Source organism: Candoia aspera, chromosome 4, assembly GCF_035149785.1.
Source record: "Candoia aspera isolate rCanAsp1 chromosome 4, rCanAsp1.hap2, whole genome shotgun sequence".
Taxonomy (NCBI): domain Eukaryota; kingdom Metazoa; phylum Chordata; class Lepidosauria; order Squamata; family Boidae; genus Candoia; species Candoia aspera.
In genome coordinates, this window is record NC_086156.1 from 106,849,117 (window position 1) to 106,866,117 (window position 17,001).

At 38.6% G+C, this 17,001-nt stretch overlaps 2 protein-coding genes across 2 annotated transcripts; both read right to left on the reverse strand.

The window, feature by feature from the left end:
• Positions 1-164: 164 nt before the first annotated feature.
• On the reverse strand, positions 165-6,859 carry LOC134496930 (vomeronasal type-2 receptor 26-like). Its single transcript, XM_063302646.1, has 5 exons — positions 6,572-6,859; positions 4,193-5,053; positions 3,037-3,264; positions 2,329-2,455; positions 165-1,066 (listed from the first exon to the last, which is right to left on the reverse strand). Exons 1-5 carry the CDS (start codon positions 6,857-6,859, stop codon positions 165-167), a joined length of 2,406 nt encoding a protein of 801 aa, XP_063158716.1.
• A 6,885-nt stretch (positions 6,860-13,744) lies between these two features.
• Positions 13,745-16,708, reverse strand: LOC134496931 (vomeronasal type-2 receptor 26-like). Its single transcript, XM_063302647.1, has 3 exons — positions 16,491-16,708; positions 15,679-15,779; positions 13,745-14,655 (listed from the first exon to the last, which is right to left on the reverse strand). The coding sequence occupies exons 1-3, from the start codon at positions 16,706-16,708 to the stop codon at positions 13,745-13,747; spliced, it is 1,230 nt and encodes a 409-aa protein (XP_063158717.1).
• Positions 16,709-17,001: the final 293 nt, after the last annotated feature.

The window sequence follows — 17,001 nt, forward strand, 5'->3', positions numbered from 1 at the left end:
CTTTGGAGGTTAATATCAGCACTTTCTATTGTACTTGGGAACTACTGGAGGTGAATGGAGTACTGCAGTAAGGATGCAATACCCACTGAAGCAGAGAGCCCAGAGTTCAGTAGGGCTTCCTTCATGGTGTCTGGGTGTATGATTAAAGTGCCACCCATATTTTTCTATTGTTTTTTCCTTGTGGGCTGTATTTTCTTGTTCAGATCAGGCCTGAAAACAATGATAAAGCATTTAGGGGAAAAGATACAAATCAGCAGTGCAGCACTGGAGGCTACAATGGAGAAGATCTCCACAGCAACCATGTATTTCCCTTTTGTGCTCAAATATGTTGGAACAAAGGACACCCAGACACAGCAAAAGATCAACATGCTGAAGGTAATATGCTTGGCTTCATTGAAAGTGTTAGGCAATTTCCTCGCTAGGAAAGCCAAAGTGAAGCTGATGATGGCAAGGAAGCCCAAATAGCCCAAGACACAATAAAACATGAAGACTGAGCCCTCATTACATTCCAAGATAATTTCTTCTTTCTTTGAGTTCATGTCAACATCTGGAAATGGGGGAGAGGTTGTCACCCATGTTGTGCAAATCATAACTTGAATAAAGGAGCAGCAAAATACTATTGCCATGGCTAGTCTTTTCCCCACCCATTTGGTCACCTTGGAGCCAGGTTTGGTGGCCATGAAAGCCAGAACCACAATGATGGTTTTGGCTAAAACACAAGAAATGGCCACTGAGAAAATAACACCAAAGGTGGTTTGACGAAGGAGACATGTCATCTTGGAAGGCTGGCCAATGAATAGCAATGCACAAAGAAAAGACAACAAGAGAGCTACAAGCAGAATGTAGGTGAGGTTCTGGTTGTTGGCTTTAACTAGTGGAGTGTCCAGATGCTTAATAAAGATCCCCAGTACTACAGCTGTGACAAAAGAACAAAAAAGAGCAGAACTGGCCAAAACACTCCCCCAAAATTCTTCATATATCAAGAATGTTATCATTTTGCTGAGACACAAATCCTGATCCTTGTTTGGGTACTTATCTTCTGGACATTCAACACAGTCTTCCATGTCTAGAACAGAAAATATCAGGTCAGGATTTTGTACTCCTGAAATAACCAGAAGAATTCAAAGTGTTTGCCATTTATATTTTGCCCAAAGCTGTCTCTCCAACATTCCATGCGCAGAGGTGGCCAATTGTCTAACAAGACTTTTGCCATTCAAGTAAGTAGAATACTCTATAAATAAGGTACCTAAAGTTTTAGTTCACTTAAACTAAAGCTATGTATATAAAAGTTTTCTCTGGGGAAAAAAAATAAAACTTTGAACTTTAAATAGAGTCATTCATAGAAGAACAGGAAAACGGGATTTGGGAATTTACTCATGAAAACGAAAAACAGGAACACCAAATAGAGCTTCTCTTCATTGTTAAGGATGACATGGATTTTTGGAACTTAGAAAAAAAGGGTGTTTCTTTCTTCAGGACATTAACAATGTTGGTGATGGATAAGGTTTTGAATTAATGGTGATGTGTTTTTTTGGTTTGTATCTGAATAGTTTTCGATCCTGTGGGATGCCTTGTGAGGTCGTAAATAAAGAGTATGGCCATTCAGACCATCAGTCAGCTTTTTTCATGCATACTTAACATAGTATCATTCTATCTCCACAGCTGATTGAGTACTGCAAGGTTGGTGTGCTTTGCGTTTCTTTGATTAAACACCATCTATTGGGACCATGGAATAATGCCTTGGCTATAGCAATACCTGGCATCTTAAATGAAGTGCCCCCTGAGATCCAGATGGCTTCCACCTTGTAGGTGCTTTAAAGGTCCATGAAGAGCTGGCTCTTTGCCCACGACTTTGTTGAGGATGACTGAAACTCCTTTTGGATTGCATGGGTTTGTTCCTTTTTCATTCCCAATGGTCCCTTTTCCCTTACACTGAAATTCATGCTGATGATTCGCTACTACATTTAAAACAGCAGGAGAGGAAGAGGATTCCAAGTCTCCTGTGAAGATTGTCCAAAACCCAGTGATGGGTCTTAACTTATATTGGAGAATCACATCATTAGAGGGGGATGGGATGAAATTACACCACTAAGGAGTTCAGAAAGTTCAATTAGTCACTGTATTGAAAAATTTATACACAACCACTTCTATTATTTGAATATGCCTGACTGGTTTCCATTTCTGTGACCCGTACCAGATGGAGAGAAGTGGGAACACCCACTGTCAGCACTGAAAAACTGTGGTCTGCTCTTTTGGATTGGAAAAGAAAGAATATCAAAGTGTTTTGCTTTTACTATAGCTATAAGCTTTACACATGAGATTTCTTACCCTCCTCGTTAGCCATTTTTCCCTCTGGACATCGAAGGCAATCATAGCAGCAAAAGGGCTTCCCTTCTCTCTTGCTCTTACTATAACCTGAAGGGCACTTGTTGTTACACTGAGAAAGTGGCTGGGCCTGTGTGTAATGAAAGGAGAGACTTCATTTCTCTACACAGTAACCATCTAAATACCAAGTATTCCTCCCAATGTTCAGAAACACATCATGTCTAATAAAATACCTTATAGTGGATCTGTCCCATTTTTTTCACCCAGGGATTCATTGGATAATAATGTTGCATCTTCTATGACTGTCCTCATACCGCAAGTAATTCTTATTCTTGGGAGATCAGAATACATCTATTACACCAAGCATGTTGCAAAATCTATGTGAATATTTGGGGATATCTGAACAAAACAAACCATCTGTTTACCTTCTCACATATTCTCATCCCAGTAGTCATGCAAAGATACTATCAGGTATTCCCAACAGATGAGAAAGAGGAAATGTGTCTTAATGTTAGTAGCCACATCACTTCAACAATATTAGAAAGACAGATGGAGACAGAGATGCAAACAGAGAGGGGGCAGGGGCAGAAGTGAGAGATTGCAGCAGGACTTCCCTTTCTGAATGTACTTGTTGAACTGGATATTTGCTTTTTGAGTATTTTCACTAATGGAATCCAGAAAGGATATAGCTGAGAGATACAAAGAGCGTACCTGGTTAAACCTCCGTGGCCATACAATATCATCCTTATCAATGGTAAGTGTTTCTTCCTGGGAATCCATCAGATCCAGTCTTCCAACTCTGACTCTCAGGAAAGACTGGTTTGGAAAAGTGACCCAATTTATTATATCAAATCCAACTTCTAACTCTCCATACTGGTTGAAGGAAATTTTGTCTCCTGCACTATTGTTGAATGAGACTCTTCTCATAAAGTAGTTGAGCTTAATTGCAGAACAAAGAAAAGGAGTACAGAAGTCATTCATTGACATACAAAAGCTTAATGCTTTCTTTCTGTTCTGAAGGGTACAGTTTATTTACTTCAATTATTTATAGAGCCACCCATATCACAAGAGTGACTCTGAATGGCATAAAAAGATTAAAACTACTGTAACTGTACATCATCAGTGAACTTTTAAGAAGGTCAGTAAGCACTCTAATCCTAGGCAGTAATATACACTGCAAATTCACAGACTGCCAAATTGTGAATATCCGTCACAACAATTAAACCTTCAAAACATAGTTAAATATTCAAGAGAGAGCTGCATGACTGAGAGTAAAAGAGAGGGTCAAAAACATGATGATCTCCAGAGCATTTGGAGGTAATAACTTGATTAGTCAAGAAGAATGTTGAGCCCAGTTAACCGGGGAGAAAAAATTGTGATTGAATATATCATTAAAATGTTTCTGGCAGAGAAGAAACTTAAGCCCTTTGGAAGAGAGTGTCACCTCCTAAGTAATTGACAGACACATCAGTAGAATTATTCTTGGAAAAAGTAGAAACATGGATTTTTGACTTCTCAGTCTTACACCGATATATCAGTTCACTGATGTGCAAATTTACTAATGTGGAAGTTCAATGTCATTAATACTAATGAAGCAGCATTAACAGAACAAGTCCATATTACAGGATACAGATGGGGAGCGGGGAGGGCAAAGCTATCACATACCTCAGTATATCCTTTCAGGTAAAAAGTCAGAGTGCAAGTACATTTGAGAAGACAAAGGAAGAAAGGAAGTGTTTTCAGATAAATGAACAATTTGGGATTCAGCTTTTACAAACTGTTGTTGGAGAAATGTCCGCCACAGTCTATATGTTATTACCATGTGGATATGGTGAGCCCTCTGCCATTTGTTTGTTCAGGACATTACCTTCCAGAGTTGTTGTTTTAGAAGACTTTGTTTGTTCCCACGTTCTTCTGTTCTGTATTTGGAAAGAGAGGACTGGAAGCCATGCAATGCATGTGCCACTACGTAGACTGCATTGTAGATGCTGTAGCTGTGGCCAGTCATGTCCATTTCAAACACAGATGTCGGGAGGCTGTCTAGTTTTTCTTCTCCAGTGCAGATAGTCCGATCTTCCTCATTCATTATGGACCTGGAGAATGAACAGTCAAATGCATTTTCCCAGAAAAGCCTCATAAAGATACCTTCTTTTTCCAAGGCTGAGTTTCTCATCTGAAGAAACCTCTGGAAACTCACTACTTCCTTTGAGTGAATAGAAAAGGACAGAGCACCATGGAGGAAATCTATCTCCTCAGTTCTTTGAAAAGGAAGTGAGGTGAAATCCATCTGAGTTGTCATAACCCACACCTTGACTCTTCTCCATAGTGGTTTTTCTTCATATTGTGATAGGCCGGGAAGCATTCTCAGAAGAATCATGTCTGCAATCTCACAAAAAACCATCACTATATTGACATTGCTTCCCATAACAACATTGTACATTTCAATCCCAGCTTCCACAGAAGACAAAATGTTGTTAGAATAAGTGATTGCTGGGAATCTTTCACTGAAAGCAAAGCAGATGCCATTCTGAGAAAACATGGGAGCCATATCCTGTACAAACTTTTCACCATAATTGTTATTTGTATATACCATCCCAATCCAAGTCCACCTGAAGTGGAGCAATAACTGGAGAATGCCCTTGTACTGATGCTCCACATTTGGGAACATCAGTTGGTACACAGAAGCCTGTGTTTTTGTATCCATTTCTGGAGTTAAGCCATAGATCAGCTGAAGAAACAAACAAGGAAGTGTGGGACAGGTGATAAAGATTAGGATTTCATTTGGTAATATTTCCTCTCAACTGCATTGACTGAAACTAGAATTTAATAACCGATTACTGTTTGAAATTGAAAACCACACATCATATACGAATTTGGGAAACATTAAAAGTAATTTTGAGATTGCTTCTAGATTTTATAAATCACTTATAGTTCAGTGGGAATAAGAGGGGAAGGAATACCAAGAATTCAGTTAAATTTTGGGAGAAATTATCTGTAGAAATGCATTTCTAACAAATCCATACAGTTGCATGCAGTTTAAATTTCATGAAGGTGATCTATCTCACATGACATCAGTAACATGGGCTTTCATTCATATCCTACAGTATTGACTTATCTACTCTCTGAAAATGTACTCTCGTCTGAGACAACAGATTATAGTCTATATGGTCAGAAGCTCTGAAAAGTTGTCTTTCACATCTGGTTTTCTCTTCCTCTCTGTCAATTAAATCATTCATCAATCCCAGCGCTTGGTTTTTTTATCTGAGATTACAATTAATCTTCTCCTAAAAAGCAGTTTTAGATTTTTCTTGGACTAAATCCCATGTTTTGAAAATTTGCTGTGTTTAGATAAGGTTTTTTTTTTTTAAGAATTTTTTTCCCATCTACTTGTAATTTATTTTTTTCTTCTGCTTGTCACATGTATGGGAAAAAAACAACAACACTATCTAACAGTTCCTTTTCTCCACTTGGATAATAATAACTCTAACACTAACAATAATCACAGTAATAAAAACAGGAAGAGGAGGAGGAGGAAACCTCCTTCCTTAAAGGCTACAGACTGTAAACTTCCATATTTCTCCATTATGGGTCTGTAAGTAGATGTTTTTTTCAACATTGCAGTCTAAGAGTGAGAGAGAATGACTCTCTCACATTTCCCCAGCTGGCTTCTCTACATCAGGGAAGGTTGCAATCTGGGTTACCCTCTTCTAGTCCAGCAGCTTAACCAGGGCTGAACAATGTCTCACTGCCTATTACTCTGCCTATAAGTCATACATACGTTATAGTAAAGGTAAAGGTTTCCCTTGATGTAAAGTCCAGTCATGTCCGACTCTAGGGGGCGGTGCTCATCTCCGTTTCAAAGCCTTGGAGCCGGCGTTGTCATAGACACTTCCGGGTCATGTGGCCAGTATGACTCACGGAACGCCGTTACCTTCCCGCCAAAGCGGTACCAATTAATCTACTCACATTTGCATGTTTTCGAACTGCTTGGTGTGCAGAAGCTGGGACGAGCAACGGGAGCTCACCCCGCCGCGCGGTTTCGAACCGCCGACCTTCCGATCGACAGCTCAGCGGTTTAACCCGCAGTGCCACCGCGTCCCACATACGTTATAGGTACATACATATATGCTATTTCTTCCGGTCATAGGACTATTAATTTTTGGACCATAAATACACCCTTGAAAAAAGGATTCCATGCATAAATGAAACCCTTGTGAAATACCTATATTCCATGCAAGCATTGTACCTGTGGTATTTTGTAGAGAGACAAGAAGGTGGTCATATGGGCCTGAACTGCAGATGTTGGTCCTCCAATGACAGCTATTGGTCTGTTCTGCTGGTCACAGCTGTAGTTAGGAGTGAATCTGCCCTGAGCACAAAAGAGTTCCAACGAGGCACGATAGGTCCAAATTGAACTAAAGTAACTATTATAGATGTGGAAGCCCAGGGTGTGATTGGGTAAAATATGTGGAGCATCATTGACCTCCTTGATTGCAAATTGCAAAGCCAGGAACTGCTGGTAGAGGGGTGTCATGACCCTGAAAGTAAATACACTTTCTCACAGCACTCACTTCATAATTCCACACTTGGAATGTTTCATTTCAGAAACTGATAAGTGTTTTATGAATATACATCCATATAAACAATTATTTTCACATTCAACCACAATTTTCTCACCTTTATTTTTTTACAATATTTGAAACATTTGATTAAGAGATTGATTTCTCTCAGTATGCAAGAAGTTCTTTTGGTCTCAAGTTCCACAGCAAAATCAGTTGTTAAGGATGAGTGTGAAAAGAGACTGCTAAAGACCAAGACACAGAGGAAAGCAAAAAAGACATTAGAAATTGCTGAGAAGAGAAAAGAAGCCAAATCCAAAAAAGATATAGAACTGAAAGAGGAACTCAACAAGAGGTGTTAGAAGAGAGATCAAGCAATATTGCAATGTCATCTGTAAAGACATCAAAGATGGAAAGAGGATTGGAAAGTCTTTGCAAAGATCTTCAGATGCATAAGGAGATTCCAACCTCAAACTGCTCTGCTAAATAATACAAATGGACAGATAAATGGATTCAAGGAAGATCTGAAAAATAAATAAACAAATTGATGGATGGATGGATGGATGGATGGATGGATGGATGGATGGAAGGTATATTGTGGAATTCTGTGCTGTAGGGATGTCAGCCTCCAAGATCCATTAGAAGAAATTCCCTACTTACCAATTCTGTGGTAATAGAAGGGGAAGTCAGATCACTACTCTGATCATTACATATTCAGGAAGGAACAGGAATTGATAGAATTATCTAGAGACATATGGCAAGCAAGAGAAGAAGAATTTGTAAAGGTTGTAACTAAGTTTGGCCAGGAAATCTGGAGAATGACACCATGGGCAGCTGATTGGAAGAAGTCAGTCTACACCAAAGAAAGGAGACTTAGTAGAGTGTAAAATATACTTAATTACACTTGCTAGCAAAGAAATGTCTAGGAGTATGTAATGCTGACTAGCAATTAATCTGTAAAGGGAGATGCCAGACATTTAAGCTTGCTTTAGAAAAGGCTGAGGAAACAACGCCCAAGGAAAAAAGGCTGACAAAAATTGTTGATTCATCCCAGATAATTGAGAAACAAAAAGAATAACCCCCCAAAGTCAGTACATGTTTCATTGATTGCCTAAAGACCGTTAATTGTGTTGACTGTGTGGAATGTGTTTAGGGCAATAAGAATCCCAAAACATTTCATCCTTGTGCCAAAACTCTACAGAAGTTAGGATGCAATAGTCTGGACAGGAGATGGTGACACAGATTGTCTTCAGGTTAGGAATAGAGTGAGACAAGGCTTTATATCCTCCCATTATTATTTTTTTTCAAATTATATGCTGAATATACTTTGGGGAAGATGAACTGGAAGAAAATAAATGAGGTTTAAAATTAGAAGAATAAACAGCAACAGCCTGCCCATGCTGATATCACTATTCCAATTGTTTAAAATACAAATGGTCTGCAAACTCCAGTAACGAAGGTCGAATATTGTGCTGAGAACAATGGGATCTCTTTTTAATGTAAAGAAGACAAAACTAATGGCAACCAGCCTTCAAACTGACAGTGAAGATAACAAAGTGGTAGAGAGTTTCAGCCTAAAGGAACCACCGATCAAGAAATAGGTCTCAGAAAAGAAACTTGGTGAAACAGCAATGAAAGCCATGGAAAAGGTGTTCATCTGCTGTGACATGTCTGTACCTACAAAGACTGCTTTCCCTTCTGAAAATCAGGGAAGAGAAAGTTGTAATTTGAAGAAGTAAGCAAGAAAGAGAATTCCTGCTTTTGAAATATGGTAGTTTAGAAGACTCCTGAGAAACCCATAGACAGCTAAGAAAGCAAACAAATGGACCACAAAACATCTCAATCTTAAATTCTCACTCAAGGCACAAATGATCAGGCTCAGGTTATCATACTTTTGACACATCATGTGAAGACTTACCACTCTTGAGAAGTCTACAATGGTTGAAAAGGAGGAAGGAAAGAGAAGAAGAAAAGGATGTCTGGCAGCAAGGTGGTGCATTGTTGGAACTCCTGAATGAACAGGTTGGAGACAGGTCATCCTGGAGAAGTCTATATCTCGATCACTATATCTACGGTCAGTAGAAACATGGAGTTTTGACTTCTCAGTCTTACACTGATATGTGATTTTACTGATGTGCAAATTCACTAATGTGTAAGTTCAACTTCATTAATACTAATGAAGCAACATTAACAGAAAAAGGCAATATTACAGAAGACAGATGGAGATGGGGGAAGGCAAAGCTATCACCTACCTCATTATACATTTTCAGGTAAAAAGTCAGAGTGCAAATCAATTTGAGAAGGTAAAGGTAATTGAAGGGGAAGTCAGATCAGTATTCTGGTCATTACATATTCAGGAAGGAACAGGTCTTGATACAATTATCTAGAGACATATGGCAAGCAACAGAAGAATGTGTAAAGGTTGTAACTAAAGTTTGCCAGGAAATCAGGAGAATGACACCATGGGGGACCAACTGGAAGAGTTCAGCCTACATAAAACTACCAAAGAAAGGAGACTTAATAGAGTGTATAAACAATATACTTAATTTCACTTGCTAGCAAAATAATGTCTAGGATTATGCAATGCTGATTAGCAATTAATTTGTAAAGGAAGATGCAGGATATTCGAGCCTGTTTTAGAAAAGGCTGAGGCAACAATGCACAAGGAAAATAGGATGATGATACCTGCTGATCCACCCTAGATAATTGAAACAAACAAACAAACAAACAAAATAATAGCCCCCAAAAGTCAGTACATGCTTCACTGATTACCTAAAGACCATTAATTGTGTTCACTATCTCTATGGTCACTAAGAGCTGACATAGACTTCTTGACACGTACTCAGATTAATTCAGTGCAAGAATGTTCTTTGAAAGCTTACAGATTCAGACACACAGAAATATATTCTATACGGAAGGACATATATTTACATTATACCATATATCTTTATTACATATATTTACTTGTCTTGTATTGTTCCTTCCTTATATAACTGGATAGCATGCTATTCCCTATTCAGTGAGGAAACTGTATCAATATTAGACAACATTCTCTCTCTTTCTGTACCTGGGAGTGCTAAAATAAACTTACAGAATGTCATAAAAAAGATTACTAGAGGGTGGTTCAAGGAAGTCCATCATGTTATAAAATATGTAGATCTTAGATAGAATGCCTGCAATGTTGAGGTCTCCTGGTTTGTATTCCTTGTGAAGAAAAGGCAGAGGGTCACTGATGCTGCATTTGGGATTGGATATCTTACATGCTACCTGGGCCACAATCATTGAAAATATGGCTTCCAGGACCATCATCCTGAATGAAGCAGTTCCTTCTTGCAATTCCCCTCTCACAGCCTTGGTCAGTGTGTTTCTAGTTGTCAGTGACAATCATTCAAATTCAGGAACCTAACAATAAGTGTCCCCAAGTTGAAATAGTCAACGGAATGTTGCTTTGCACTTGCTCAGATGCTTTTGTTTTGTTGTGTTGCATTTCTAAGATAGAGATTTTTGCACAGATAGTTGATAATTGCAGAGAAGGAATAACTAGCTGAGAATTACAGCAAAAATGAATCATAAATGGGAAAACCCCGTGGTTATATTTCGGTGGAAATCTTGTTTATGCTTTTCCAGTGAAATAACAAGAAATGTAGGAGAAGTGACAGGTTTCATGGTGGGTAGAAGAACTCCTTTGGGACTAGGACATGTAGTTGAAATATATTGTGGTAATTACAGTGAAGAAATCTGTAACTCAGAATTAAAAGTCCTAAGGAACCAAAGAGAAAGCAACATATTACTCACATCTCCCCAGACTTTCTCTTCTATACCACAATAGCAATAGTGTAAGGAAGGTGTCATTGTTGAGAGCAATATCATGGACATCAGTCCAGTCAGAAGTTTAAAATATATATCATTAATTCGAAAGAAAAAAAAAAAAGAAAAGAAAAGAGAAAGTATATCTATCAAGTCCTGAATTTCACAAGAGAGTTGTCTGCCTATTAGAGAAAGATTAAGAGAAAATAAATCCCACTCTGTGTGTTTGTGTCTCTCTCTCTGTGTGTGTATTTAGAGAAACCTGGAGAACCTTCTACTGCATACATAAAAAAAAAAAAAAATACTAAAACTGACTCCTAGAGCCCATTTTTCACAAATATATTAATTTGACATAATACTGTTTGGAAATATTTGTTGCAGTTTGACAAGACTTTTCTTCCCCAGCAAGCATAATTTCTCTACACCATTTTCTGGTTCTTGAGATTCTTTTTCGTTTGGTTAATTCCTCTTAGGGGTATCTATGTTTACATATTCTGCATTGTTAGGCTGTTGGAGATGCTGGTTTGTGTTACACATATGATTCATTATGACATCATAATTAAATACCTAAGGGTGGGATTCCTCTCATGTAGACACTGCATGCATCTTATAACCTTTACATACTCTTGGCTGGCTGCAGACACCACTCTTTGGCTCTCGGTCTCACTATATGGAAAGATAAATTCTCTCCAGGCACTTAGCAATGGGCTTCTTCCAATATTTTTCCATGTTTGGTTGATCTCCATCCTGAAGCATGTTTAAAATAGTGTCTTACAAAGATCAACACAATTAAATATGTGAATGGCAAGGAGTACAGTAAAGAAATGGGGTGAAGTTAAAATATAAAGAAGGCCAAACTAATGAGAACTGGTACAACAACCGGCCTTAGAACTGGCAGTGAAGATATTGAAGTAGTAGATAGCTTCTGCCTTTCAAGATTGACGATTAACAATAAAGAAACCAGCAATCAAGAAATACACTTCAGACTAGCACTGGGTAGAGTAGCCAGAAAGGTCTTGGAGAAGATATGGAAGACCTGAAGGACCACATTGGGACTATATCTTCCTTAAGATAATCTATTTATGTAGTTGCTATCTGTTGACACCACCTTGATGGCCCTTAATCAATCCATCAAAGTAATAAAAATAATATACATACTATTGCAGTACCTAATTATGCCCTCTGCTTATGCCCCAGTAATATTATCAATTACTACTAGAAAGGATAATCTTATCTTTTCTAGATCATGTTGAAATAACAGATCTGCTTTTTGTAAATCAGGCACAAGGATTGGATTTCTTTCCTTTCATATTAATTGATATCCTGCAATGCCTCCTATCCACAATGGAGGAATGATTGGTGAAGATGATGGAACTTGCAAAGATGGCTAAATTAACATCCTTGATCAGAGAAAAGACAATTATCTACCTTTATGGCCAAGTGGAAACCATTTAGAGGATTTTTGCATAAAAAACAAAACAAAAAAAATGCACTTATGACTTGTGGTTCTGATGATTAAAAAAATAATTGGATAATAGGGAAAATAGCTTTTTTTTTCTTGTAACCATAGACTGAGAGATAATTTTGCAATCATACAGTATTTGCTGCAAAGCAAATCAGAAGCTTCTTTTTTCTGTTTCTTTTTATTCCTTCTTTCTGCACTTCTGTCTCTGTCTCTCTCTCTCTCTTATTCTTTCCACTTTCTATTAGTTTCTGTTAGTATTTATGCTTTCTGAAAAACTTTTAATATTAAAAAAAATAAAAGAAAATAAAGAAAATAAACCAGAAAAGTATACATTTGCAAGACTCTATTAAGATGATAGATGTTCAAAGTCAAGTTAGGAAGGGGTATAAATTCTTGAAAACATCTACTGATAACATTTTTGTGCTACCTGTGGTCCTGGAATAGTCAAGGGAAAAAATCCAGATCAAATGGACAACTAGCAGATTTTTATGAACAATCATGACATGGTCTCTGACACTGAGGTAACCAAGAAATCAAGCTGAAGTAATCCAGCATTGTTTATAAAACAGAATTGGAGGGAAGAGTAGTTTGAAGTCCAATCGACCAGCCCATTAAATGGCACCTTCTGCCCTTTTGTCACTTGGTCATTGCAAGGACGAACTTTGGTATACTATGTATAATAAATGATGGTTAGAGTGAGCAGGAGATGCTTAAGCTGATGAATAAAGGATTTGAAAGCTACCAGTAGTCTCCTGGAATATTGGGTAGCGTTTAAAGGTTGGTGCTTGTGTTACATAAAACATTTCTAATTCTACAGCAGAGGACATGTCTCTTTGTAACAACTAACGTTATCAATCTTCTTGTCCTCCATTTATAAGGGAATTTATATGCTTCCCAACCTCACTCTTGCAAATACCCAATTGTGCACACTTATCTAAGCAACAGTGAGTTTTCTCCAACAGATCTTAGGGCTGAATGACAAAAATAGGCATTATATTGCTTTTGCTACATTTTAATTATACATTATGCTACAACTGGACATGAGCAGCATAATTCCAAAATACAGTGCAGATTCCAAAGCACTAAAAGAGACCAACAGAGGTAAAGACAAGGAACACAGATGTTTCAGTGCCAGGTGTATTACTAAAGTGGCAAGGAAGGCAAACCATTTCAAAAAAGGCAAACCTTTTTCGTTAACTTCATGGTTTAGTCTAGACTCTTCTTCAGGTACATTGAGGGATAAGTCCCACACAGCTTAAATATTTCAAATCCCTTCTATTAAGCAATGTCATCTTGTTGGACCCTGGAGTTGTACCTTCTCAGTGGCAGCACCTTCCCTATGGAAGAGCATACAACAGGAGGTTTGGATGACCCATCCCTGTTAGCCATTTGCAAGACATTGAAGACCTGGCTGTTCCCCCTGGCATTTGGGTGGGTGAGCTTTGCTGCTGTTTTGGGTAAGCTGAATCAATGTTTTCTTGTGCACTGGGGATTCTCTGGTGGGGTTGTTGCTTTAATTTTATATGCAACTGAGAATCACTTGTGTGAGATGGGAGGCAATATAATAAATACATAAATACATCCAGGTTTATATTCTTATACTGTTTTTTATTCGTAGGTTTTCTTTCTTGTTTAGATCAGATCTCCATATAATGATACAACATTTGGGGAAGAAGATGCAAATTAGTATCCCAACACTGGAGGCTATGATAGAGAAGATCTCCACAGCCACCATGTATTTTCCTCTTGTGCTCAGGTATGTTGGAACAAAGGACAACCAAACGCTGCAGAAGACCAACATGCTGAAAGTGATAAACTTGGCTTCATTGAAAGCATCAGGCAATTTCCTTGCCAGGAAAGCCACCATGAAGCTAACCAAGGCAAGGAAGCCCAGGTAGCCCAGGACACAGTAGAACATGAAGTTGGAACCTTCGTTACATTCCAGAACTATTTCTTCTGCCACTGAAGTCAAGTCAGCATCTGGGAATGGGGGAGAGGTTGTCAGCCACACAGTGCATATCACAGCTTGAACAAAGGAGCAGCCAAATACTACCGACATGGCAAGTCTTTTCCCCACCCATTTGGTGACCTTGGTCCCAGGCTTGGTGGCCATAAAAGCCAGAACCACAATGAGAGTTTTGGCTAAAACACAAGAAATGGCCACTGAGAAGATAACTCCAAAAGCGGTTTGACGGAGGACACAGGTCACCTTGGATGGCTGGCCAATGAAGAGCAAAGCACAGAGGAAAGACAGCAAGAAAGCAACAAGGAGCGTGTAGGTCAGGTTTCGGTTATTGGCTTTAACTAGAGGAGTATCCTGATGTTTAATGAAAATCCAGAGGACTGCAGCTGTAATGAAAGAACAGAAAAGAGCAGAGCTGGCTAAAATAGTCCCCCAAATTTCTTCATACATCAGGAATGTTAAAACTTTTGTGAGACATAGATATTGGCTATTGTTCGGGTACTGATCCTCTGGACAGTGAAAACAGTCATCCATGTCTAGAAAAGAAATGATTAGTTTAGAAATAGGGCAGTTCTGAAATTCCATTCAATAATCAAAAGAGAACTTAACAATCATCAAGTGATTACTGTTGACTTAGAATCCAAAAACCAAACAAATGTCTATAATGGACAGTAAATGAACTGCAAAGGTCATCTGGAACAAGTCTGAAATTCAGCAAGGGGTCTTAATTCGTAATGTAAGAATCACAACATTGAGTGATTTTCCCATTTAGGAATTCAGAAATATCAAATAGTGCATAAGTAAAGGTAAAGGTTTCCTTTGACATTAAGTCCAGTCGTGTCCTACTCTAGGGGGCGGTGCTCATCTCCGTTTCAAAGCCGAAGAGCCGGCGTTTGTCCGTAGACACTTCCATGGTCATGTGGCCAGCATGACTACACAGAATGCTGTTACCTGCCCGCCGAAGCGGTACCTATTAATCTACTCACATTTGCATGTTTTTGAACTGCTAGGTTGGCAGGAGCTGGGACTAGCAACGGGAGCTCACCCCGTCACGAACATTCGAACCGCCGACCTTCCGATCGGCAAGCTCAGCAGCTCAGCGGTTTAACCTGCAGCGCCACCGCGTCCCTAATACTGCATACAGACCAAGACATCCAATGTGATCTCTGCTTTTATTTCAATTTGCATAAACAATTTTGTATGGGTTATAGTTGGGTTCTTGGGGTTCTCTGAGCTTGCTTCTCTTCCTGCAGAAATTTCATTACCAGGCTAGGTAGCATCATCACTGCATGGGAGACTGGAGTTTGCTGGCTGTCTATATGTGGTTTATAACTCCCCCATGAAATGAAACATATGTAGGAAGAGAAGCAAACTCAGACAACCCAATAGGGATTCTTTTTGTTTGTTTTTCATACTGTGATATTCCTTGATGAATTAAAACATGATCATCATCATCATCATCATCTTCATCTACTTTTGGATTATTATCCAAAAGATAAGAAATGTCTCTGAGTACTGATGTCAGTAGACCTTTCAGCTTTCTGCACAATCTCTCTTACCTTCCTGGTTAGCAATCTTCCCATCAGGACATCGAAGAAAATCATAGCAGCAAAAGGGCTTTGATTCTACTTTTTTCTTACTGTATCCTGAATGGCATTTGCTATTACACAGAGAAAGTGGCTGGGCCGGTCCATTAGGAGAGAAGAGAATGTTACTGATGGACAAGACTTTACCTCCATTATTTATTTGTCTGTTAATTTAGTTTATTATACTTTGTTGTGGCAAACCAGAAATGGACGATCCCTCCCAGGACATCAGAAAAAAGATCAGGTCCATGCCCTAGCTACCCTCCCTCCTTTCCATAATCCCATCAGACCTGAAGAGATTATTCCTGCCCTAAAACAAAATCCCCTTAATCCAGTCCGACCAGAAGAAAAGAAGTATCACTCACCAGGACAAAACCATCAGAAGACTATGAGGACTCAGCCTTTGCAAGTGCCCAACAGCAGACCCACTAAGGAAATTGCAATGGTGCAGCTAGGTGTTAAATCATAGACTTTCCAGTTCTAGAAATTAGCACACGCCTAATCTCCCAATTAGTCCAAATCAATTGAATATTAGTTTTTACTGAAAAAAATATAATTGATTATCTATACATTATGAAAGGAATACAGAGGTGCTCCCTTCTTTGAAAGCCTGACTTCTTGGACCCACAAAAAGTTAAAGTGATGGAAAGTCACAGATCAAAATATATGGATTATGCATAATTATTTTTCTCTCATTAGATAGAATGTTGTTCACTGCCAAAGAAGAAACCATCTCAGATAAGATTCAAAATGAATATGTATCTCTATGTTTCAAATAAAATTACCGGATTTCATAAAAGAGATTACTAGACGGTGCTTCACTGAAGTCCATCACTGTATAGAATATGTAGACCTTAGACAGAATGCCTACAACAATGAAATCTCCAGGTCCATACTGTTGGTGAAGAAAGGGCAGAGGCTCACTGATGCTGCATTTAGCATTGGGAGTCAGGCACACCACTTGGGGCAAAAGGACTACAACTAATCCTTCAAATATCACCATCCTGAATTAAGCAGGTTCTTTTTTTTTTCTTCTTTAAACTAATTCATCCCTCCCAGGGATGTCTTTCATTAATTAGGATAGTCTAGTGGAAGTCCCCATATAAGTAACAATTGTCCACATTCAGAATTCTAACTATCCTTAACTGCAGGTTGGAATGTTGCATTGTGTTTTCTCTTATCCTTTTATTTTGTCGCATTGCATTTCTGTGTGAGTAGTTCTTGCCACTCATTTGAGATCTATGGGGAATACTGAAGTGATCACACTTAAATGGATAATTGTAGAGGAGGAATCAC